This window comes from Cervus elaphus, chromosome 12, assembly GCF_910594005.1.
Source record: "Cervus elaphus chromosome 12, mCerEla1.1, whole genome shotgun sequence".
In the NCBI taxonomy this organism is placed as follows: domain Eukaryota; kingdom Metazoa; phylum Chordata; class Mammalia; order Artiodactyla; family Cervidae; genus Cervus; species Cervus elaphus.
In genome coordinates, this window is record NC_057826.1 from 53,922,442 (window position 1) to 53,949,061 (window position 26,620).

Here is a 26,620-nt window from a genome sequence, read left to right on the forward strand (position 1 = left end):
TATTTATTCCTATGATATGGTAAAGAATCCACCTGCCAATGCAGGAGACACAGGAGACTCAAGCTCAATCCCTGGGTTGAAAAGATCCCCTGAGGAGGAAATGGCAATCCTCTCCAGTATCCTTCCCTGGAGAATCCCACGGACAGAGAAGCCTAGTGGGCTACAGTCCATAGGATCACAAAGAGTCAGAAATGACTGAGCAACTGAACACATTCCTATAATATAACCTCAGATGGTTTATCACTTATTTGACAGTGCTTCCCATGTAATTTGACATATCAGATTATCATATTTAATTTAATATCTCTCTCTAAGATCCTTCAGGAGTCCTCTGAAACATCACAGTTAGCCGGAGGTCAAAAGAACTTCAGTTAGAATTTAATATTTGGGGGACTTTCCCTGGAAGTCCAGTGGCTAAGGCTCTGCATTTCCACCTCAGGGGACACAGGTTTGATCCCTGGTTGGGGAACTAAGATCCTGAAAGCCCTGTAGCATGGACAAAAAGAATTTGATATTTGGTGATTTTATAAAAATATCAAAAAGGTTTCAAGACACTTGATCAAATAGGACCACAGGTCACTGTGAAGCAGTACTTATTCACTTAACTAAAATGGCAAAAGACTTCAAAAGCAAATACAGACCACTTAAAGGCCATAGGAAGCATCACTACAAACAAAGCTAGTGGAGGTGATGGAATTCCAGTTGAGCTATTTCAAATCCTAAAAGATGATGCTGTGAAAGTGCTGCACTCAATATGTCAGCAAATTTGGAAAACTCAGCAGTGGCCATGGAACTGGGAAAGGTCAGTTTTCATTCCAATCCCAAAGAAAGGCAATGCCAAAGAATGCTCAAACTACCGCACAATTGCACTCATCTCACACACTAGTAAAGTAATGCTCAAAATTCTCCAAGCCAGGCTTCAGCAATACGTGAACTTCCAGATGTTCAAGCTGGTTTTAGAAAAGGCAGAGGAACCAGAGATCAAATTGCCAACATCCGCTGGATCATCAAAAAAGCAAGAGAGTTCCAGAAAAACCTCTATTTCTGCTTTATTGACTATGCCAAAGCCTTTGACTATGTGGATCACAATAAACTGTGGAAAATTCTGAAAGAGATGGGAATACCAGACCATCTGACCTGCCTCTTGAGAAATCTGTATTGGGACCACAGAATCTTAGCCACTGGACCGCCAGGGAAATCCCCTCCCCTTTTTTTTTTTCTTTTAACAAAATGCATTTCCATTCCTCACACTTTTTTTACTGAAAACACACATCCTACTATCCTGGCATACTGAACTGTTCTCTTTATTATCTTAGCTTTAATTACATATGAAGTGAAGTGAAGTTGCTCAGTCATGTCCGACTCTTCGTGACCCCATGGACTCTAGCCTACCAGGCTCCTCCATCCATGGGATTTTCCAGGCATGAGTACTGGAGTGGGTTGCCATTTCCTTCTCCAGAGGATCTTCCCGAGCCAGGGATCAAACCCGGGTCTCCCGCATTGTAGACAGATGCTTTACCATCTGAGTCACCAGGGAAATCCTTAATTACATATAATATTAACCCTTAGAAACCTTAATCTCCAGTTAGAACCAAGAAGCAAGTATTTCCCACTTGGAAAACTTCTGACCAATCCATAATCTCTAGAAACACATTTTCTTATAATGAAACTTCTTTCACCAATGTGGTACAGAATATGTGTTTAATAAACCCAAGCATCTTCAGTTTCTCTCTGATAAGAAGGCAGAGGTAGGTAAACTTAGACCTGCCAGCAATTACTGTTCCGGTATTTATCCTATTTGAAATGACCTAGGTAGTCAATGAATTCTCATTTAACTTATTTTCGTTTCAAATGAAAGTAAGGTTCATTTAACTTAATTTAGTTCTTAAATTAAGCCAAACTTAAATTGGCTTCAATACCAGATATTGATATTATAGAAACTATTTCCTAGATCATGTGAACCTGAAATTCATTCTGGCCAGTTTCCTTAACATCTGTGAGAGTTTTTCTAAGTGCTTAATTTCCTTTCAGCCAATCACATAGAAGCTCATCCACAAACTACTTTTGATAATACTGTCTGGAGGTAGACATAGCATATCTATAAAGAACATATATATACATTCATATAGACACAAAGATGTCGTAGTTTTCTTCTTAAGTTTGAAAAGTTCTTTTCTCTCTTTCAGTCCCAGGAATTAAAAATGGTCCAGATAAAAGTTCCTGAGAGCCTGGGTAGAACATTTACATCTCAAAGAAACAAGTTCCTTATAGAAAGTTGGTTTTTTTGTTGTTGTTGTTTTGCAAGATTTAATTCAATACTTATATAATTTTTTTTTTTATATTTCTTTTTTTTTTTTAATTGAAAGTTGGTTTTTTACTAACTGCATATGTATAGCCCAGTTTTAGGATGTCAGGAGAGCCCTAGGTTGGCCGTTTTTAGGACAATATTTCCTGGTATCTTTTCCCCTTTGATGTTGCATTCTCTACTGAGGTTGTCACCTTTGAGAATCTGGCTCCAATATCTAACAAAAGTTCAGTTTGCTCTCCTGCTACTTCTAAAGTGACCCTGGACTTCTCAGGGGAGATCAGGAGGTTGTTTTGTGGAACCAGCTGAGGAGCCTCAGGCTCCATCACTTTCTTTTTTGGTTACCAGGAGCTGAAATGAAGAGGGTTAAGCTTGGGCCTTCCTTCTCCTGAGATGGGGCACTCCTTCTTCTGATGTCCTTCCCCTTTGCATGTGGGATCTTTTTCAGTTGCAGCATGCAGACCCTTAACTGCAGCATGTGGGATCTAATTTTGTGACCTGGGATCAAATCCAGGCCCCATGCATTGGGACTGTGTAGTCTCAGCCACCTATCTACCAGAGAAGTCCCAATATTAAAACAAAACAAACAAACAAAACAAAAAACACTTACCTGTGGTGATAGGCTGATGTGCAATTTCTCCAGTAACACAAAGAGAGACAGACAGAGAAAGAGGGAGGGAAAGAGAGGCATACTATACAGTCCTGTGATTCTTTGAAAGCAAAATTATAAAATAGTAAGAAGGGACTTCTGGTGGTCCAGTGGCTAGGACTCCACACTACCAATGCAGGGAACCTGGGTTTGACCCTTGGTCAGGGAACTAGATCCCACCTGCCGCTACTAAAGATCCTGCACACCTCAACTAAGAGTTTGCATGCTGCAACTAAAAAGTAAAAAATTAAAATTAAATAAAACTAAAAACTAACGTTATTAAATATCATTCACCTCATGCTTATGTAAGGATAGGCTGTTCCCTTCAAGTCCTGCACAGGATGTTCTACATATATATTTTTGGATACTTATTGAAAAAAATCCACATGTAAGTGGACCCATGCAGTTCAAGCCCATGTTGTTCAAGGGTCAACTGTATAGAACACAGACTATAATTTACCAACATGACTTAATCCCTTGATGACTCAGAAGACCCTCTGGGATCACACATTTCTTCAGGCTTGTTATTATGTGTATTTTCTCTGGAGATGTTTAATATGGGCCAAGTAACCGAAAGCAGAATTCAGTAATGACTAGAAGACAGAACTTGATGTCTACTGACTCATTCCAGTTCTAAGTCTGTGTGCATGTGTCTCTAAGTCAAATACAGAAGAGATCACATTTATTACTGCCTAAAAGAAGCATCACATCACAGTGCAACTGTTTATGAAAATAGTAGGTTACAAATAAGGAGTGTTAGCTAGCTTCTGTTCATCAGCCTTAACCAGGACAAGGAAATGTTTGAAAAGTAGGACATCATTAGTACCATTAATATATTATTACCATTATTTATTAAAGCCTAATCATCAGATTATAATTTACTAATTAACACAGACAGATTTATCACTATGAGCCTAGTATATGCCAAGCCCTGTGTTAGTCATTAGGGATACAATGTGAATATAATTCATGCCCTAGAGAAATGTAAATAATTCATCTTTAAAACCATTTTATTGTGCAGATCATTTTACAGAACTTTAGATATCACTGTAATAAATTAGCCTGGGAGTGATCTGACAGTCTAACACATCCTATAACTCACTCAAAATATAGAATAACAGAAAAGAAAGAATGTGAGAATGTTAGCTTAATTACTTGATATTTGCCTTTTTTTCCCCCCTTGCAAAACGGCATCCAGAGTGTTCCTTTAAGGAAGTAGTTTTCTGCGCTTTCAGAATCCTGGGTGAATTTGCTCCTGCACCTAAGATGATTTTTATTTCAGTTACTACAGTATCTGCCAGGCCCCCCATGACTTGAGGGTAGAGCAGCAGCCGAAGGCAGGGAGGGAACAGCCATTGCAGTGCCCCCACCCTTGGCTGACCTTTCTGTGGGTGTGATGGTGACAGAGGAGGCATGAGAGAGCCCTGCCCTGGAGTCAGGAGAAACCCAGAAGGCAGGGCAGTGTTCTCACTCCAATGTGTCGGGCACTCTGGTAATGGATGCCGCCTCCTTTCTTGACAGCTTCCTGTAAACATGCTGATTTTCATCACTAAGACTAAGGGTTTTGATTACATCAGAGTTTCCCAAATTATATTCTGCAAAACATACAGGTCTCATAAGTTGTTCTTTAGTTGCTCAGTCGTGTCCAACTCTTTGCAACCCTATGGACTGTAGCCCGCCAGGCTCCTCTGTCCGTGGGATTTCCCAGGCAAGAATACTGGCGTGGGTAGCCATTTCCTTTTCCAGGGGATCTTTCTGACCCAGGAATCAAACCCACATCTGCTGCATTGCAGGCAGATTCTTTCCTGCTGAGCCACCAGGGAAGCCATGGGTTCCATAAGACACTTCTTCAAAAAGTGGCCTGGAGCAGCACAACGGGGCAAGCTGCCCACCACACCCAGCGGTGCAGAGTAGTCACAGGGCGCGTCAGCCGAGGAAGGGTTCTGACAAGCTGTACCTTCCAAACACTTGATAGCATTTCTCAAACGAGTTTGACCATGAAACTCTCTCTTCTAGTTTCACCTACTAACATCTGCTGATTCACTCAGTATTCTGAGGTACAAACTTTGGAAACATTAGAATAAACGATCTCTTAAACTCACTGATTTTATAGCAATTTAAAGCAGAAAGTAGTCTTAGAAATCAGAGGTCCTATGAGTTTAGGATCTCATAGCAAGTCAGTGGCCAAACGAGGTCCCTTTCATTTGCCAGTTTTTCACATTCTAGATGCTAAAAACCGCAGTGAATGAAACTTTACTGTGAGAAGCATTAGAAAAAGGATCAGTCATTGAAATCTACAAGTGACCTGGAAGCTCAGGGTTTCCAGTTTGGTTAAACTCTGTTCTTTGAAGTTACTCTTGATTAAGCAAAACTAACGGTGTGCATCCATAGGCCAGTGGAGATGCTACTGAGCAGACAATTATCACAATTCAAGAAGCTAATGAGAACAGGAGAGGGAGAAGCAAGTGGCACTGAGTCCAACGTCAAGATAATTAGCTCCTGGGTGACCAAGAGTAAATTACCTTTTTTTGATATTGAGTTCAAGATCCTTGAATTTTTTTTTTAAGTATTGAGTCATATATTCCTTTGGTGTCAGGAATAAGAAAAGAGAACTGATGTTTGCTATACTGACCTCAGCGTCCAGTGCTCTGGATAGTGTCTCCTTAATGCCAACTTAAAAAAGCCTCACACGTCATTTCACAATGGTCTTTGACTACTTAAAAGGACAAAGATAATTTTAGGCTTCAATTTCTTTTCATGCCATTTGCTTGAAAAGAGTCCTTTGAGTTGGTGGCTGAGTAAACAACAGTATTCTTGAAGCAATGACTTGGCTGTCCCACAGTCCCAGTTATAGTATAGCCTAACCCCAAAGTAATTAAAGAACCAAGTGATTTGCATTCTTTTTTCTACAGAACTACTCTTGAGTAGCAGATGGCAAACACAAATGTTTTGCTCTAGAGACATATGGAAACCTCTCTGTTCTGTAAAACCCTCAATGAATATTAAACGATGCCATTCATTGCAGAAATAAAATGTTGTGATAATCCCCCAAACAGGCCTAATTAGGCCATATAGCTACTTGAGTTCCAGAAAGTAATAGGGGGGAAATTACTATGTGATTGGGATTTCATTAGCAGTTCTTCTTAATCTGAATATTCATCCTGGCCCGAAAGAATCACCTACCTAGCCTTCTTTCTCAGCATTCTATTAGATTGTCACCATAATTTATAATTGTAAATCTTAAAACTGAGCCATCAAAGAGATCTGCTTGATTCCATATTAATTCTTCCTGAACAGCAAGAGCAATGAATTTCAAGAGAGACAGGGTGTTTTATCATAGGTTTGGGAGTATTCATAGCTCCCTAACTAATTCCATTTATAAGCCCTTGCTGCTGTTAAATTAGGGTGGCAGGGAGAAGTCTGTGTAAGGTTATTCAGGAAATGATTATCAATATTAAGTAGGAATTTTAGGCAGGCATCTTATTGAATATGGCTCAAAATACAAAACAGAATTTCATTCTCTTCATCCTGCAGGTTGACAACCCAATAAATTGTTGGCAACCCAGTAACTTGTTGCCATTGCAGAAAGGACTGAGACTCTGCGCTCCTTGAAGAGAGAGAAGTACTGATAACTGAGTCATGGGGTGGACTAAGTGCTCTTTAGAATAAGGAGCTAGGTATCTTGGGCTCCTTTCCCACCACACTCTGCCTGGCCTCCAAGGGACCTGCTAGGCCTGTCGATAAATCTCAAATTCACTATGGTGTTTGGTTGGCCTTGGAGACCAAAGTCTGTAAACCAGAACCCCTAGGGCAGATCTTAGGACATCTGTTAGGAGCTTGGGTTCATGAGTCAAAGGATTTTATAGACAGGGATTCTCTAGTCCAGACTTTTTCATTTTACAAAGAGTAACTTGAGGCACAGAAGGGTCGTTGTCCTTGTTTAAGGTCATAGAACTCGTTAGTGGCAAAACTAGGTCACCTGATGCTTTGTCCAGTTCTCCCTCCATTACAAACTCTCAGGACAGGCTTGTCAGGGTCTGACAGAGAATTTAGAAAGTTCAAGGCTCCCAAAGTGCATAGCCTTAGCTGGTTGCTGAAGTGGGATAGAAAAGGTAGCAGGCGTCTAAAGGCCTATGTTAATTCTGACTTTAGGCACCCATCCCTTCCTCACAGAAACACTGTTTCTTTCTTGCCTCTTTTTCCCAGTTCAACATCAATCCATCTGTTTAAGAGAATGACAAGTCAGAATTTTCCTGGATTCAGCCCCCTGACCTCTCCAGAAACTCCAATAAAACCAAACATGATATAAATACCTATATGCATTGGACACTGAAACAAGTATTAGTTTTCATTGGTTGCTTCTATAGCCTTGTTGCCTCCTGTCTTCCCTATTTCTAACAGAACCTTGTGATCTAGGGTAAGTTTGACCCAATACTCAGCTTGAATTACTTAAGCCAGCTGGTATTCGCCATTCTCTTGGACCCTAGGATCAGTTCACAAAAGAGTAGTCAGGGCCCATGGAACTGAATTCCAGGGTATTTGAACTCCTAAGAAAGACAATTCTTTACCTTCTGCTCTCTTTGAATCAAGGAATCCCAGGAGTTTCAGGAAAACATTCTGCAACAACATGGGGTTGGTCTGTTGAAATAAGTGTTACTTTGAGGAAGCACTGCTAAGAAACCAAGAGAGAGAAACCACGTTCCAGGCATGTCATCTGATCTATTGGATTTCTCACCTGTCACTCGTTCTAGATCTGATTATTTTAGAATGTGATTAAGTAAATTTTTTGGTTTTGTTTTGATTTTTAGGGATTATTTTTGGCTGCACCACACAGCACACCAAATTTCCCCTACCAGGGATTAAACCTGCGCCCCCAGCAGTGGAAGTGTGGAGTCTTAACCACTGGACTGCTGGGGAAGTCCAAGTAAATATTTTTATTATTTAAGTCATTCAGTATTCTATTATTTACTGTCATATATATCTCAGTATCTGTTATGCTGATTCTGAGTTTCAGCACATCTTGACTTCACCATTAGATCAAAGTCCATTTTAGAGTTGGTTCCAAAAAGCATTATTGAATCACTCATTTGAACAAGAAACTCAACCCCAAACACAGAGTACTTACTGTATGTGTACCTTACTTGACACAAAATACTATATAGCAATGCCTAGGCTAATGAAAACTTTACTATTAGAAAAGAAATAATATAAGCTGTACTATAACAGATTTCTTCCAATCCACCTTATAGTGGAGTAAATTTCGTGTAGTCATTTTTCAGCATTATCGTGTCATTTTTATTTAACTTTTACATTCAGTGGTGATATGTAAAATATTTAACAATGTTTGGCATGAACACTTGACCAATCAGATTGAATGTCTAAACAATCAGAATTAAAGCCAACCAATTAGAATGGACATATGATCCATCAGAATAAATGAAGTGTGTATCAACCAGATATCTGCCTCCCATTCATCACTGAACTTTTCACTTGTGGCAGCTCCCTTCAATTACGTGGGAAGTAAACTAAGGGCAGGGACCACATGATAGATACCTTTGAATTCTCCAGGTAGGCCTTGCTGAGCTGGTTTCATAGTGTGAGCTTAATGACTATTTCTTTAAGTGGACATTTTTCAACCAGTGATTGCTCAGGAAACATCAGTGGGTGGAAAGAGTACAGTGTGTCCCTCTCTGATGAAGATAATTATAGAATTATCTCACTGGATTATCACTAAACAAACAGAATGTTTTGAGATGACACACAGTAGATAAGAGAAATTGATATTTTTGAGGAGTTATCATTCAATATGATCTTGACAACCTAGAGAAATAATATATAATCACACCTATTTTAAAATACAACAATAAATATTACTCCTACAGAGTGAATAACATACAAATACAAGGTAGAGGACAACCAGAAAGGTATTGGTGAAGCTAAAAATACCTAGGTCTTAGTATAAGTGAAGGTGTCCCAAATGTTTTTAAAAAGTACCTAGACTGGGGACTTACTTCCCCGGTGGTCCAGTAATTAAGACTCCACGCTTCCGCTTCAGGGGGTGCAGTTTCTATGTCTGGTCAGGGAACTAAGATCCCATATGCCATATGGCATGGCCCCCGCCTAAAAAACCCTAGACGGCTGGCATGATAGTCAGATGTTCATTCATTCATTCAACAACTTAACTGAGTACCTACTATGTGTAAGGCATCATTCTAGGCATGCTGGGGACACAGTGAAAAATAAGCAATGTCCCTTTCCTCAAAAGGCTCAACTTTCAAGGGAGAAGACAAAGAAGTTCACAAACTGTTAGATAACAGAGAGAGAACTTATTCGATGGCTGAGTCATCAGTCAGTGAAAATAATCACCATGAAGGACATCTTTGTAGCCCACCGGGACAGCTGTGCTCAGCTGGCAGAGGACCAGAATCCATGGGGGGCTGGACAGAAGCATCAGCAGCCTGAGTGCAGCAGAGGACCAGAGGTCTCTTTGTCCCGAATTTTTCAGGACCATATAAGCACTTGGATTCTTGTAGGATACAATTAAGAGGAGGAAGAGTCCCAGTAATATTTGGTAGCAGTTTTGCCAGTCCTTGAGAAGTAGGGATCACAGCCAAGTTTAATTTCACTTAAGCAGTTAAGAAAGGTGACATTTCTTGCATTTAGGTGTCATGGAACAATTTTAAACTAGTTAAAGAATGCTTGAATTAATTTGAAAATTTGCCTAGAGTACACACAGATCCTCAAGAATGTGTTTGTAGATTCTTTTAAAACATATTTATTAATTATTATTGACTAGCTGGGTCTTCGTTGCTGCGTGGGCTTTCTCTAGTTGCTTCTCTTGTGGAGTGCGGGCTTCAGTAGTTGCTACACTTGGGCTCCACACTTGTGGCACCGGGCTTAGCTGCCCTGTGGCATGTGGAATGTTCCCGACCAGGGACTGAACCCGTGTCCCCTGCATTGGCAGGCATATTCCTAACCACTGGACATCAGGGAAGCCCCTCTTCGTGGATTCTTGAGGGTTAAAGACCTCCCAGATGAATAAACTAGTGTAAGAAGTGAATAATGGCTCTTGGAATTGTGCAACATGGCAGTCCCACTTGCTCCTGTAAGGAAAGCCAGACCGAGGACAAAGTAAACAGAGGAGCGCAGCACCAAGAGAACAGGGGAAGATGGACTTAGCTCTGATCAACTAGCCTGAAGCTCACACAGGCCTCCCATCAGAGAGACCTTCTTTCAGCAGCATCACCCCACCTCGTTAGAAAATTCACGAGGAAGAACTCAGTTTGACCCAGCCTGGCCATATGCCCGTCTCTGTGGCTGAAGGAGTAAAGTACCATGATTCACAGCCACCAGTGGGGGAGGAGCAGCTTCCCAAAAGGAAGAAGAAAAAGAGTGCTGGCCTGACCAAAACCACAGAGGGTAAACTCCTTGGACAGCTAGATTACTGTAAGTCAAGCTGCCATGTACATATCAACCTTATCAAAAGCTTCAAGAAACATTTACAGAATCAATTTGAAAGTGCTGGTCTGCCTAGTGTTCTGCAGTGACGTGGCATTTTACATTACTGGGCAACTGGCAAAAAAAATGTATTGATGTGGTTTTCTTAGAACATAGCAACGTGCCACTTGGAGAAAGAAAAGAAAGTGGCAGCCAGCAACCTGTTACCTGTGGAACCTTCAGCTCTACAAATACACTTCTTGTCCAGTCTTTTGAGCAAAGTGCCTTGATTCAATAGTAGTTGCTACCATCCAAATCTGATCTCTAAGTAACATGTTATTATACAAAATATGAAAATTCATAATTCACAAAAGGAAAAGGATACTTCTTGAAGTAGTGTCATATATCAAAATGCTTGCATGGTTCAACAGTGGTGCATAGACTTACCAGCTAGAAAGTCCCAACGTTATACACACTTGCTAATAGAGAAAAACCGAGGAAGTGAAAACAAGACAAAAAAAATTAACAAAATTCCCCTAAGGAAACTTAGGGACTTTAAAATTCCTAACCCTAGCCTCTCTTATGAATTTAAGTTCTTTGCCAGATCAGTGTGTTCTTATTCATACACAGAGAGAATGCCAACAGTTGCGTGCAGGTAGTGGAACTAAAAGTTATTTTAATCAGTTCACATTTTGTAAAAGAGGATTCCAGTGGTCTTAAAGATTTTCCCCTTCTTTTCCAGAATGAAGAAGGTATAGAACTAAACTGTCCACATTTGCTCAGCGCTGTGCTGTGCTTAGTCGTGTCCGACTCTCTGTGACCCCATGGACTGTAGCCCGCCAGGCTCCTCTGTCCATGGGATTCTCCAGGCAAGGAGACTGGAGTGGGTTGCCATGGCCTCCCCCAGGGCATCTTCCCAACCCATCGGTCAAACCTGTGTCTCTTATGTATCCTGCATTAGCCGGTGGGTTCTTTACCACTAGCGCCACCTGGGAAGTCCTGTTCAGCCCTGGCTGAGGCCCAGTTCACAGGACTTGCCCAAGTGCTCTGACTGGGGCAAGGAGGCGCAGCCTGTGCCTGAGGGCAGAATCTGTCCTCATTAGGGGATATAAACTGTGACTTTGACCTTCTTAGATCTGTTCCCATCAAGTGGACTCTAGAAATTAAACATTAGATTAGCAACAACCCTCTGGCTATTGTATGACCAATAAGTGTATCAATGATACATTTCATTGTTTTTGTTTTTTCCACACAGAAGGTGAAAGTAGTTACTAGGGCCAATTGAATTTGCTCCTCTTTCTTAATTCACAAGATTAAGAATGTGATATCATTGGCATTGAATATGAAGTCACATGGCACTCAAGATGTGTTTTAGAAAAATCTGCTGTCTTCTTCAACCAACTGTCCCAAGTTTTCTCCTTAGCCTACTAATGGCTGAGTTCACTGGTTCCCTTAATAACCTTTAACCTCCCAGAAAGGTGTTTCTTTAGAGTAAAGAACCATAGACAGTGGTTCTCAAATATTTTGGCCTCAGGATCCTTTTATCCTCTTAAAAATTACTGAGGCCTCTAAAGAGCTTTTGTTCATATTTGACATATTAGAAATTGGAAGATAGAAGAGATGAGAGACAGAGACACACCTAGTGGATAAAGCTTTTGGTCCCAGACCTCCTTAGCTATTCACTTGCCCTTGTGATTTACCTGAGTCCTTAAATCCCCTTCACTGGCTGGGTCTCTGCCCCTAGCTTCTGAAAGAGGCCTTAAAACAGTTAAATAATAGTCCAAGACAATAAATGACAGATTGGGTATAACAGAATGTTCCTTCTCCCCTATTTGTTATCCATTAAAATGACAGCCTACAGAGGGCTGAAGAAGGTAACCATCAACACTAACATTGCTACATTGCCTTAAGGATTTCAAAGTAGGTTCACATTCAGTATCTCACTTAATTTTCCTACAATCGTATGAAACACTTTTTTATACCCATTTTACAGATGAGAAAACTGAGGTGCAGAAAGCCTATGTGCTGTTAAGCAGCTGAGCCAAGACAAAATCCAAATCTTACCCTCCAGATTCCCACCGTCAGTTCCTGCCTCGAATGAATGCTTGCAGTTTTATCAGGCACATGCCTGAAGCACAAGCCTCACAGATTTCAATTCCCAGATTCTTTTTGTCCATCCTCCTGCAGGAAGAGGGGAGCGGTCTCCACAGTAGATCCTTTAAAATACCCACTATATTTAGCTCTGCTCTGGAGATTTGGAGAAGAGAATAGGAGCGGATTCAAGTGAGAAAGGCAATCATTCTTTTTAAGCTCGGTAACTGAGGGGTTGAGGGAGGGGAGGGGGCTTAGACATAGTGCTGGACAGGAACTGGAGAAGCCAGATAAGGCACTCTGCAGATAATCCACAGGCAGCGCCACAGGAGCATGAAGGAAAGAAAGCATCTCAGCTCCGGGGCGCGGTGGAAGAGATGCGGGAACCGCAGACTCAGCCTTCAAGGTCCTGCATTTGAAAGGCGTCCGCACACAAAGAAACGACGAAGTTAAGTTCCGGTGGCGCAACACGCAAAGTTGGAAGCCCGGCCTCCCTGCCTAGCTGTAGAGGAAACGCCTAATGCCGGGTCAGCCAGCTTAGAGAGGATCCTCTTTTATCCTCTGGGGCCGCGGGGACAGCCTGCCCAAGGCACGCCCGAAGCGCCTCACAAGAACTACGAGTCCCATAAAACACTGGGGCGCCGGCTGTGATTACGAAACCCCCGTGGATTGGCCACGCGGGGCGGGGCGCGCAGGCCTTCTCCGGTGAAGGGGGCGGGGTAAGGGGCGGGGCGAGCAGCGGCTCGGCGGGCACGCCCCCTCGCCCGCGGCCCCCTCCCCGCCTCTCTCCGCCGCTCTTCTGGCTCCCCGGTCAGAGGGCCGGAGCGAGAAGATGGCGAAGACGTATGATTATCTGTTCAAGCTGCTGCTGATCGGCGACTCTGGGGTGGGCAAGACCTGCCTGCTATTCCGCTTTTCCGAAGACGCCTTCAACACCACCTTCATCTCCACCATCGGTGAGGGAGGGGCTGCGGCCGGGGACTGGGAGTGAGAAATGGGGGGCGGGTGCGAGGGGGCCGGGAGAGAGCGGTGGGAGGACTTCGGAGCCCCAGGGAGGGGACCCCGGGGACAGCTGGGCGGCGAGGACAGTGGGAAAGGGTGAAGGCGTGAGAGAGAGAGGCGGTGAGGACGTGGGGCTGAGAGGGTTGAAAGGAGGAACTTGGGGGCAGAGGAGGAGGAGGAACCAGAAGAACAAGGACTAGGGGTATTGGGGAAATGAGAGGGCTGGGGGTGTGACAGGGAGGGGGCTTAGAGGGACAGAGTCGGGGGACACAGGAAAGCTCACAGAGAAAGAGAAGGGGATAGTGGGTGTGAAATGGATTAAAAGAGGAAGGAAATGGAAGGGGGAAACGAAGGGTTGGGGGAGTGGGAATGGGAGGTCCGTGGAGTAAAGGGACAGAGGACGCAAGGGACAAGGTAGAGGAGAACCCAAGAATCCGAAAGGAATTCGGAGGAAAGAGTGATTGAGAGCTGAGGGATGAGAGGGACCCTGGCTGCAAGAAGTCTGGTCAGAGATGCCATGAGGAAATTGTAGGAAAAGGTAGATGAGTTAAGGGGACCCGAGAACGAAATGAGGATACTTGGAAAAAGTAAAGGAGAGCTGGGTGTGAAATAGAAAGGAAAAGCAAAATATACGGTAAAGAGGTGGGGCAGAGAAGAGAGAAGATGGGAAAGGGAGAGGAAATGGAAAGTAGAACTTTCTCCAGTTACTGGGAGTACTGGTTACCATTTCTCTTTCTTTACTCCCTCTGGATCAAGTGCAGGAGAAAGAGCAAAAAGTGACTAATAATGAGATACTGTCTATGGAGCATTAAATTGTTCTGGGAGTGTTAATGGGCGTTGGGAGGGTTGGTGACTTTTGGAATGGTATGATCAGGAAAATATGGTTTACTCTCTCCTGCAAAGCAGCACTTCTCAATTTTTAAAATTCTTAGCCTTGAAGGTTTAGTAATTCTCAGCTGGGAAATTGATCTTACATTCTGCCTGCTTTCTATGTATTTTCCTTTTCGTTTTAATTATTACTTGCTAAACAAATCAGAACATGCAATGTACCCCCCAATTACTTTCAGTTGATTCTGATTTTTCTGCTCTTGGCTGGGAGCTGTCCTTCCTACTTTTGGAAGACTGTGTTCAGGTAACAAGATCTCAGACTTAATCTAAACTGAAGAAGAGCAAATCAGAGCTAGTTTTAAGCTGCCTGTACAAGTGACCTTAACATCATAGCTGCAGTTAATTAAGCACCTTAAGAATCTTAGCTCTTGGTTGTCTGGGTGATGTTATGGCTTCTCATAGCAGCTCACTTAAGCATATTTCAAATGGTTCTAACAGCGTATTTCATCATGAATTGCTGGGATTATTAGGGGGGCTAGTGCTATGGTAATGAGTTATGTTTTAAGGATAATTTATCACTTATAAAAGAAGAGTATTGGGGTATAAGCACTGGGAAAAGCTATGGTTTGTTTGTTCTGGCGTCTTTCTTATGGATTGAGTGGCCTGAAACCTCCTGGGTGTTATGATGTCTGGGCTTAGGGAAGTTTGAGTTGCAAGTTCTTGGCAGTCATTCGTGAGTGGGACTTTTTCTTTTCTGAGGAAGCAGATTTTAAATGTCATGTCTCAAGTGTATTCTTAAGAGATTTGATGGGAGCTGTTGTAGCCACCAAAAGGTGTTAATTTTTGATGCTGGTTCTCATGTCAAAACCCCAAATCACCGTTTTTCATTGTTGAGTGCACACTGAAGCCCGGAAGGTAAAGGACAGTCTCTAACGAGTCAAGCAGGTCGTCTTTGATCCATTCTGTGAGTGAACCTCTCCGAAGCATCCTCCTGCATGGAAAGTGACTACATCTCATTGAGGCTGTTTCTGTTAAGCTCCTTAAATGACTTTTGCTTGTTTGTAACAGTTTTATTAGTTTCCTCTTTTTTTGGTCTTAATTTTTGTCCCACTTTTTCTGTGAGGGTGTCTGCTTCCTTTTACAATAGTGGCTTTGAAAAATTACTTTTTATTCTGAAGGAGTACAATCTTTCTTGCGTGAATTTTTTTTTTTTTAATGATTGAAATTTGGTTTTGTGGAGGGTTGCAGGAAAGTGAGCATCCTGAAAAAGTTTAGACCTGGAGGGAGGCGTTAAAGGGGTGAATCTTATGTATGATGTTGGCCTTTGCATTTTCTATGAAGTAGATGTGGTAAAAAGAGGCTCTGAGCTGTGTCTTCAGTTGACATGGAGAAGGGGAAATCCCATGCCTCTTTTTTAGCCCCAAGAGCTCTGACAGGAAGTGGTAGCCCAGTGCCTTCAAACAGCACAAAAAATACGTTACCTGCAACCTAATGCTTTGGAGTTGAAGTTAAGTTAGGAAAATAAGGTGAATGTTAACATCTAGTGAAATGTTCCACACACATTGACAACAAACATAGGCTTGAAGGGTCTGCATCTCTAGCAGAAATATCCATGCCCCCAGTCTTCACCCCGGTTTCCAGGTGGTCTGAAGTTGCTGAAGGGAGCGTTGGTGGTCCACCTCCTCCCAGTCACAATTATTTCTTGAGGCACCTCAGCATGGAAGTTTCCAGGGCTTCTCTGACTGGGTTTGGAAAAGATTTGCCACATGATTGCTGACAAAACTTGATAAGGTCTACGTCACAGGAAAGATCTGTTTCTTAATACCTGGGGTTTGTGTGTGTGTGTGTTGTGTGTTTCGGGAGATATGTATAAATAGCTGTTTCTTCCCATGGAGTTACATTTACTGTCTTAATTTGCTTTATTAAAATTTAGGTAGTTTTAGAAAAGGACATCTGCCACCTCTCAACCCTATTTTGATAGGGATTCTGCCTTCATGAAAGGAAGGAGACAGTCATTTTGATTATAGATACAGTTGTCTCACAGATACTTTCTTCTTTCATGTATCTAAGGTTCTAGTATCTTCTCTGATATCCTGGCCCCCCTCATTTCCTTTCTGCTCTTGGGGGTGGTGGAGGGTATGCTTCTTTCAACTGACTTGCTGGGAATCTTCACGTATCAGTCAGATAATATTTAACTATAGAGTAGAGGTGTTTTATCCATTTGAAGTTGTAGGTTCAGTGCCTAGAACCAACAACCAACCTGCATTCAATTCAGATGTTTAAGAACTGAAAAAGAAATTTTGATTGGCTCCTCAAGCCCCTTACATAATCATTTTGTTGTTGTTCAGTCTCTAAGTCATGTTGGACTCTTTGTGACCCCATGGATTGCATAATCATTATCAACGATTAATTAAATGTATGTAAAATGTGCCATGAAGACAACTAAGAACCAGTAATGCAGTCTGTCTGAATTATATTGCCTATGGGATGTGGGTACATTTTAATATTGATACGAAGGCAGAGGGACATCTTGGAATGGCCTGTGCGGAACCTGGTGCTGGGAAAACCGAGAAAACACAGCCCTGTCTTCTAACAGGACAGTCTCAGCTTCTTCCCTTTACCGTCTCTCCCCTGCCCAGCCCCCCTCTTCCTGTTAGGGTATTTCCTGAGTGGTTTTATTATTTAGTATAGTCATAGTTGAACAGCATAAAGAGCCTTAGAAATTATCTACATGATGTCCGTGCCCCAGTTTTATAAATAAGAAAACCAAGCTTAGGTTGATGCTGTCAAGATCACGCAGCTGATCAGATGCTTGTAGAAGCATCTCTAGTGAAACCTCAAACCCAAGTCTGGATTGCTTCTCATAGTTGAGCTGCTGCTGTTTCTGATCAGCGTGATCACCGCTGTAAATTCAAATTACCATCTTTTCCAGGGAGGAATTCAGTTTTGCACATTTGCTTATATGTGAGGAAAGTTAAAGTGTTCCCGTTTGGATCAGTTGTATCTCTTCAGGGAAACAGTAAGTGCTAATACAACAATCAGAGTCCTGTAGAAGTCTATGTGGGCTAACTCAGCATGTTTTAACTGTCCTTTGCCCTTTCTTTCTGTGTCTGTTGTTTCAGGTTAGGGAATCAAAGTGCATCCTGCCATTAAAATTCCTTCCATGTGCAAAGTAACTAATGACATTGTATTAATAGTGTACTGGTAATTGCAGTCTAGTCCCATCAGAGTGCTTTTAGACAATTTATTCCCTGGCATTTTTTTCTTGGATACACTTTCTCTGTTTAGGGGTTGATAGACTATGGCCCACAGGCCAAATGTAGCCTCCTGCCTGTTTTTGTGCAGTCCACAAGCAAAGAATGGTTTCACATTTTTAAAGGGTTTTTAAAAATGAACACAAAACACGAAATATGAAGCAGACACCATATGTATCCCACAAAGCTTAAAAATATTTACTAACTGTTCTTTCACAGAAAGAGTTTGCCGACCCCAGCTTACAATTAAATACTGTTTTTGGTTGGTAGCAATTCAAAACTTTTATCAAGACTTATTGACCGAAAAACAAACTGTCATATTTACATTTTTATCCAAGATGATATCAGCATTTGGCTGAGCATAATCCAAATATGTAGTACAAGTTGATTTTGATTTTCATCATTGTTTTGCTTGATTTCAACCTCTCAAACAAAAATATTCAAGGGCCAGGCAACTTCAGGGCTTCCCTGGTGGCTCAGACAGTGAAGAATCTGCCTGCAGTGCAGGAGATGTGGGTTCAATCCCTGGGCCGGGAAGATCCCCTGGAGAAGGGAATGGCCTCAGTCCAGTATTCTTGCTTGGAGAATTCCATAGACAGAGGAAGGAGCCTGGCAGGCTTATAGTCCATGGGGTCGCAAAGAGTCAGACACAACTGAGCAAGGAACACTTTCAGGCAACTTCAAGTTGAACATTTTGTCTGTAAAACCTTAGTTTAGTGCCATTGTGTTCTTTCAGAGTGTCAGTAGACTTCCCACCTAAGTGATAGCTTTGAAAATGACACTGTTTCAAGAGTGTAATACCTGATCATGAAGGGTTAAACTCCTCTCCTCAGTTAGTGTTCTACTGAATGCAAAAAGCCATTCAACAAATTAACGTAGGAAACTGAGTCTTGGAGACAGACTTGGACATGTCTTAAGAATATGTGTACTTTAACAAAGAGCTTCGCCAGCTGTTCTGCATGGCAGCAAACCAGGGAGGAGGTTCTCTTGGCAACAGCACTGAAACTGTTTGGATCCTCTTGAGAAATGCTGGAGGGAAATAGGTTTGGATATTGCCTAAGTGGAAAATGTCTGGTCTTTGAAGACAGGGGAAAATTTAGCAGTTGATATTTTAATGGAAGCTCATAACTGAATCTGAGAAGAAACATGGAACCAGAATTGGGAGACCTGGGAGCTGCCGACATGGCCTGAGGCTGACTGGCTCTAGGTCAGGTCTGCCTGCGTGGACACAGGACCGTTCTGGAGATGAGCTCTTGTGTGTGTTAGAATTGCCACGTGGGAAAGATGTGCAGGAAAGAGTTTTCACAGTGGGATGAGAAGAGGGTGGGAGTGGGGAATGGGGAACTCGATGTTAGATGGTGAGTAATATCGTGGAACATAGCATGATATGGAGCTCCTGAGATGTACGTAGCCAGTGAAGTGGCTTGGTCGGTGTTTGGTGTTAGGAAGATTGCACAGTGAATTAAGAGCAATAGGTCTGGAGTCAAATCGGGGTTCATGTCATGACATCTGCTATTCCTACTTCTCTTGTCTTTAATGACTTGGTTGTCCTTCTTGGGCCTTAGTTCCTTTATCTATACTAGAGTATATTAATACTATGCCAACTTCTCAGGGATGCTCTGTGTTCCCTAGGGCAAGAATCAAATCTTACTCACTTTTTAAGTCTCCAAGGCCTCTATTAAATGACTGATCAACTGGATGAGTGAATGGCTGGATGGATGAATTATAAAGCACTATATGAGCCATACAGCATTGCTTGAATTTTAGTCATTATCTTTCATAGTATTCTAGATAATTAGCTGATGTCAGAGATGAGATTAAAAGTGCTTAATTTGAATTCCTAACACTATTTCTCCATCAAATGCTGTCTTTCTATAATCAGTTTTAAAGGGATATTTTAGACTCCGAAAGATATATCACTTGTCTTCCAGTCTCCATAATAAGCTGTTTAACACCGTGCTTCCAACCCCCCACTAACATAAATACCAAATAGAAAATGAGTGAAATCACTGGGTTTGCTTTAGAAGAGCCATTTCAGCTTTGTCTTTGCCCATTAGCTGCAAACAATGCAACAGATGCCTGTTAACAGCTTCATGCCCAGTTTTAATTAGCAGATGGAGCTGTGTTTGTGTTTGTGTTCTGCCCAGCACTGGTTTGCCTGACAGCATAGTGAGTGGATTGGAACTGGGCTGGGCCTCTGGGCTGAATAAAGACAAATGCTATTTTGAAAAAGATGAATATAAACATTTATTACATAGAACTGCTTGCGTATCTCAGTGGAACAGCTTCATGTCTAGAGGAAAACTAATGTTTGCAGTTATGTTTTCTGCTGTTACTATCCTTTAGCAATTACATAATATGGAAAAATACCCCTTTTTTGGCTTAAATGAAGGGTTTGGGGGAGTCTTGAAACTGTCACCAAGTGGCTTTCTCTGAAGATTGGTTTCACTATTTCGGTTATAGTAGGTTGAGGACTGTACAGAGCTGGGGTGAAATGGGCTTCAGCCTAAATGCCAGTGCTGAGTTCGTAGCTGCCTGCTGGCATGCTGTGTTGTATAGAGTTCTCAGGTCCTGTCTGAGCTCAGCAAGACCGAGGACTGTGACAAATTCCTGACGTGAGTCGTGGGCAGGGGATGGAGTGAGTGGGTGGCAACATCCTACACATTTGCTGTTTCCGCCCCCCGCCCCCCACCATGTTATAAAGGAAGCATTTCGTTGATAGTTTTGCTCTGCCATGTATATTGATAGAGGATGTCACTGGGCCCAGTCTGTCAGACTGTATCCTTGGAACTGATGAGTGTTTTTGGTTTTGTTTTGTTTTTTCTGAAGTGAATAGGTAGTATTTGCTTTCCAATGTGTTGGGGCTAAATTTCAGTATTAAACTAGTATCCATCAGTGATTGCTGGATATATTGTGTCTGGAGATGTGTCCTTCTCCTTTGTTCACTTTTAAATTTTGGATTCTTCTTATTTTGCATTGAATTATAAAGTACCTTAAAGGAAATAGGTGCCTGATTGTCTTCAGAGGAAGAAATGTCTGCGCTATTTTTTTTTTAAGTTACTTAGTTACTCAGGACTTCCTTAGCAAAGCACATAAAGTGATGGAGACAACTCAGAAACAGTTCTCACAGCAGCCCTGTTCCTTGACTGTGAGAAAATATTTTCTTGCTGGCTTAATCTGTAGCATTCAGCATCAGTTTAATTACGCACTCTGGTGTTTACCTGTTGCTGAACGTTTGGACATTTTCCACAGAGCTCTCATCTTCCTGGGCCCAGAATTTTAATTCTTGGCTCCCGGGAGGAAGTGTGAAAGCTCTGCACGTCCCCACGTTCACCACGACAGGCTGGGTGACAGTCCTGCTCGCAGTCTCTTGACGGCATTGCGGGACTTGAGAGCACTTTGCGGAAGCCCAGTAGGGTATGGAATTCTACCTCATCATGATAGAAACCAACCACGAAGTCTTAAGCAATATGTAGTGTTTCACAGTTTTCTGCTGGCAAAGTCAGGACTGGCGTGATTTCCCCACTTCACATTGCAGTTTTGCATATTTGGCGGGAGGACTTGGCTAGTTATTTTAATAATTAATAGATACTTTCCTGATGTATAAAATAGAAGGCCAGTCTCTAACATACATGATCAAGTTTTGACATGAAATATAGAGTGATCTACTTAAAAGTTTAATTATAAGAGTTCCTTTCTGGGGGACTTCCATGGTGGTCCAGGGGCCATGACTCTGCTCTTCCAGTGCAGGGGGCCAGAGTTGAACCCTTGGTCAGGGAACTAGGTCTCACATGCTGCAACTAAGGGTTCACATCCCCCAACTAAAGATCCTGCATGCTGCAACTAACAAAACACCCAGTGCAACGAAACAAATAAATAAATAAATATTTTTTAAAAAACGTTCATTTCTGGAAATTCCCTCGTTGTCCAGTGGTTAGGACTCCACAGATTTGATCCCTGATTGGGGAACTATTAATAAGATCCCAGCATGGTCCCCCCGAAAAGTTCATTTCTTATGACCCTATGCAATATTTTCTTAGCTGGAATAGGTATTGCAAAATATTCTAATCTCATCCAAAAAATCCACTAAGAAAAAAAAGTGTGTACATTGTGAGATGTCAGTGACTGACGCTACTGTAATTTGTTTGTTGTTTATGAATTTGAATGGGATAGCTGTTTATGGTTTTCAACAAGGAATTTTTTATCTCAAGGTCTCTGAATAAAATCTTGAGATGGCATGGAAAACAATTCTTTATTGAGAGTTAACTATTCCATTTTTGAAATGATTCAGACCACTTTCTCATTTCACTCTCCATTAACACGTCAACCCTATCAGGATTTGGGGAGAGGGGTCTGAATAGGGGAGAGAAAGATGAAAACAGTGTTCTACCCTCCTCCTGTATCACTTTGGCTACTTGTTCAGCCTCTTTTGCTTTTGTAAATTGGAGTAAATTATTGGGTGAGAAGTGAGAAATTTCTGCCTAAAATATGGTAACTTTTGACTGCATTGCTTTCTTATAGTGTTTAAAACTAAATAATAAAAAAATCATGGTTTCCCCACTTGACTTTGTAATTTTGTATATTTGGGGGGAGAACCTGGCAGTAGTTATTTTAATAATTTGTAGATACTTTCCTGATGTACAAAGTAGAAGGACAGTTTCTAACATACATGAAATATAAGGTGTTGTACTTAGAAGTTGAATTGTAAGAGTTCATTTCTGGGGGACTTCCCTGGTGGTCCAGTGGCTAAGACACTGCTCTCCCAGTACAGGGAGCCAGGGTTTGATCCCTGGTCAGGGAACTGGGTGCTTGTCTCAGTCATAACCCATGATGAACAGATTAGGACTTTGTCCACAAGCAGAATCATTTTAGTAAGTGCATTTCCTTTGTCTACTTACTATTGTTTTGAAAACTTCCAGTCTTATAGAAGCATGAAAAAGTACTGAAACAAGTGAAATAATTTCTTTTACATCCACAAATTCCATAACAATGAAATAAAAAAACATACATATATAAAACATATATATAAATATATATAATATATATATATTTATGTATAAAATATATATACATATAAAATCAGAGGTGTGTCTCTGTCTTAGCCCTTCAGCCTTCAATTTGGATAAACATCATTATATTTTATTTTATGTTGGGATCTCATTAATATGGTTTACTACATATACAGTGCTCTGAAAAACGATGGTGCATGTTTCCAGTCAGTGGTGGTACAGGTCCTTCCTAAGGACATTAGCCCAGGTCTATTTTCTCATTGTGAAAGGAAAGTCCAGGCTTCAGGGGTCTTGAGAATCTCTTTGGCTGCAGCGTTCTGTGAATCTTTGAAATCAAGTAGTGTCTATAAGGAAAAAAGGATTTTTCCTTAGTTAATGATTGTGGGGAAGTTGGGTCAGGAAGATCCCCTGGAGAAGGAAATGGCAACCAACTCCATTATTCTTGCCTAGAAAATTCCATGGATGGAGGAGCCTGGTGGGCTACAGTCCATGGAGTCGCAAAGAGTCGGACCCGACTGAGTGACTTCACTTTCTTTCTTTTTGCGGGTAGACACTAGTGGGTTTGTTTTTTGTTTTTTGCCTTTGTTTTTATCTGTAAAAAGGAGAAGCTGGGGTTGGGAACTGTAATGATTTATTAGTAGGCTACTAATGTCAGATACCAAGTCATTTTCACTAATTTTATTTGTTCAGTAAGCAGCATTTTTCAGTCCACAAAATATTGAGAAGAGAAAGAATAGCAAGTGTCCAGGCAATTTGAACACAGTGATGAAAAGGGCTTCAGAGGGGTTAATGTGGGATGTCAGGACAGAGTCGAGGAGAGGGAGGGGAGGGCGTCTAGGAGAGAATGATGTGAAGGTTAAGATCAGAACCTCAGGAGGCCTTAGTTGGGTCGAATTTGGAGTGTCAGGAGGAGGGGCTCTCACCTGCAGATGTCGGGGAGACAACCCCTGAAGGAGCTCCTCCTCAATAGATGGGCATGTGGCATGGGGTCAACTTGAAGGGTAATCAGAGGGCAAGTTGTGAAGGGACTTTAAACCTGTTCAGGAGTCTGGACTTTATCCAGAGAGCAATGGGGAGTCATTGGGGATTTTCTACAGGGAGACCAGTGAGGAGATCAGTAGACATCCTTGGTTGCCCCTTCCCTTCTTTGGCGCTTTACCATTTACAGAGCACTTTCACTAACATCCCTGTTTAAACTCCTCAGTAATCATGTCTATGGACAGAGATTGTCTTCATGTTCTAGATGAGGAAGGTACGGTTCTGAGAGAGTGATAGACTCCTGATCCATCAGCTAAGTAGGTAGAGGAGCCAAGACTTGAGCCTTGAACTCAGTTCTGAACCACAATCTGTCCACAACAACCTGCTCCTCTCAAAATGGGTCCTGAAATTTTCCATGGGACTCAGTGCTCTGGCACTTAGCCCGTAGTAGCGGTCACTTCCAGTGGTCTGTAAGAACTGTGTAAACTGACCAGCAAACCCTTGAGAAGTGTGTTGAGTAGAGGGATGAAATCAGCCTTTCCCTGGATAAGGCCCAGTAACAGCTAATGCAAACACGCAGCGTGTTGCTTGCTGGCCGTGGAAGGTCAGCAGACTCTGGTTTCGGATTGTCTCCTGGCTTCCCAACCCAGTCCCATAGGAAGCAATCAAATACAGCAGAACCGGGGCAGGAGGAGACAGAGTTTAACTATGAATCCAAGTCTTTTGTGGAAAGGAAGCTAATTATATCGGAAATCTCAGCATTGCTTCTCCACATGGGGCCAACGGTTTGTTATACTTGTACGTATGTTGTTGGTCTCAGCTAGACTTAGAGTGCTAAGAACTGCTGCTTTAATTGTGAGCTTCCTTCCTTTGACACATTAAATTTAAACTTTACGTTAGCCTCTCCTTTCCTTTTTTTCCAGAGTGAAATTGGCTCTGCTCTGGATTTTGTTTGTAAAGCTGTGTTTGGCAGTTTTCCTCAGATTCACAGTGACATTGTAGACCAGTCTAACACCTGATTTGTTTCCTGACCCTGGATCTCTAGAACACTGTTGTTGAGCCAGAAAGTGGAAAGGTACAAGCAATGAAGCTAGTTATTACAAAGTCCCATTTGCTAAAATGCTGAACTTGCCTCATTGGGGAGGGAGCCCCTGGATCCAAATTTAGCATTTGCATTCTTGCTTTAGAGCAGGGCTGGGGGCCTCCTAGAGGTGGGCCACCAGCATCTGAGAGGAAAAAGTGGCAACATGCCACAGTGGCAGTGGCATTCTTTATGTGACTTAGGGCAAGTCAGCAGCCAGCCTCCCAGGCTTCCTTTTTTCTCCATAAGCAAACAGGGAATGTTGTTCTAGATTCACTCTATAGTCCCTTCCAAAACTCTGATCCTAAGTGGTGACAGTGGACTCACTCACCACTTTTACTCACAAAATGGTAAAAACAGATGTAAAAACTGAATAGGTAAAAAAGAACTTGGACTTTTGAGACAGAGACTCAAATTCAAATCCTGATTCTGCTAATTCCTGTTGAGAGCTTTGAGTGAATTATTTAACCATTTTCCTTATTGATAAAGGAAGAATACTGCAAGAATTTTGTTATGTTTTATTTTGAGAACGAAATGCATTGTTGTGTGCATACTACCTTTGGCACATGGGAGTCACAGAAAGGCATGTGTGTGTGACTGTGTGGGTGAACTCAGTGTGAGTTCATTGAAGGTAGGTCCACACGGCTTTGAGAACCTTGGTGATCCATGGGGGTTTCAGTGTTATAACACTTGCTTTTAATTAATAAGAGCTAATATTTACTGAGTGTTTACTATATATCAGGTACAGTTTTAGGCATTTTACATGAATTAACATTTTTCATGGGTTGATCCATTTAATTCTCATAACAGCCTCTCAGGTACATTGTTATTATTTCCGTTTTTCCAAGTGAGATAATTGAGGCACAAATGTTGAAGAACATCTTAGGGTCACAGAACTCATAAGTGGTAGAACCAACTTGGATTTGAATCCAGGACATTTGGCTCCAGAGTCTGTGGTTTTAAGCCCTAAGCGTTTCTGCCCCATCAATGACTCAGAAATATTGAAAGAGAAAAAGATTAGCTACGCCTGGTGGCTCAGATAGTAAAGAATCTGCCTGCAGTGCGGGAGACCCAGGTTCGATTCCTGGGTTGGGAAGATCTCCTGGAGAAGGAAATGGCAACCCACTCCAATATTCTTGCCTGGAGAATCCCCATGGACAGAGGAGCCTGGTGGGCTACAGTCTGTGGGGTTGCAGGAGTTGGACACGACTGAGCAAGTAACACACACAAGGAGTTGATGTGGTGCAAGACGCATGGTGGGGCTGCTCCTTACCAGCTGGGTGACATCACATTGTTTAAACCTCCTTGGTCCCTGTCTCCTCTTCTGCAGAGAACTATCGTGGGATGGTTTAATGAAGTGTACTGGAGGGAAGGATTTAACACAGGGCTACACGTGCAGCCAGGCTCAGTAAATGGTGAGAGTTTGGTTTTTCCCAGGTAACTTAAGAAGCACCTATTAGAATAAGTTACATAAAAAATATGAGTGGAAACATATTGGTTACTTAATGGGATGTGCTTTAAAGTTTAGAACTGTATGCGTTTAACTAAGCTCAAACGGGAACCGTTTCTTTAAACTCATTCCCAAAGTGAAGGTCCTTATGTCTCACCTGGCATAAGGAGGTGTCCAAGACAGCCCTTGGCCTTGGGTGCAGGATGTTAATGTGATGATATAAGGTGCGAGTTCTTCAGAGCCTTCTAGCTGCTGCAAACTCTCAGGCATATTGAATTCTTCCTTCTGGTGAAAATATAAATAAAATCAATGTTGAATGCCCTGTCTAGGAAGGACAAATGTTTCAATTTAAATATTTGAGCTCAGTGTCCTCTGTTAGGGCCCTGAATTTTAAATGCAGTGAGTTTCTAAGTGAGGTCCTGAATTTTAATGAGTTTGTTTGCATACATGAATTTGAACAATACATTAAATCTTGAAACACCATAGCTGATTTTAATGGAGTAAAGTACCCAACCTGAAAGTTAGTTAATAGGCTT

At 42.0% G+C, this 26,620-nt stretch overlaps 1 protein-coding gene across 1 annotated transcript in view; it reads left to right on the top strand.

Annotated features, from left to right (window-relative positions):
* Window positions 1-13,232: 13,232 nt before the first annotated feature.
* The window catches only part of RAB8B (RAB8B, member RAS oncogene family), a 68,951-nt gene continuing 55,563 nt past the window's right edge, over window positions 13,233-26,620 (top strand). The window contains exon 1 of the mRNA XM_043918881.1: window positions 13,233-13,438. Within this exon, the coding sequence (XP_043774816.1) occupies window positions 13,315-13,438 (124 nt within the window). The 5' untranslated portion in view covers window positions 13,233-13,314. The remainder of the gene's footprint in view (window positions 13,439-26,620) is intronic.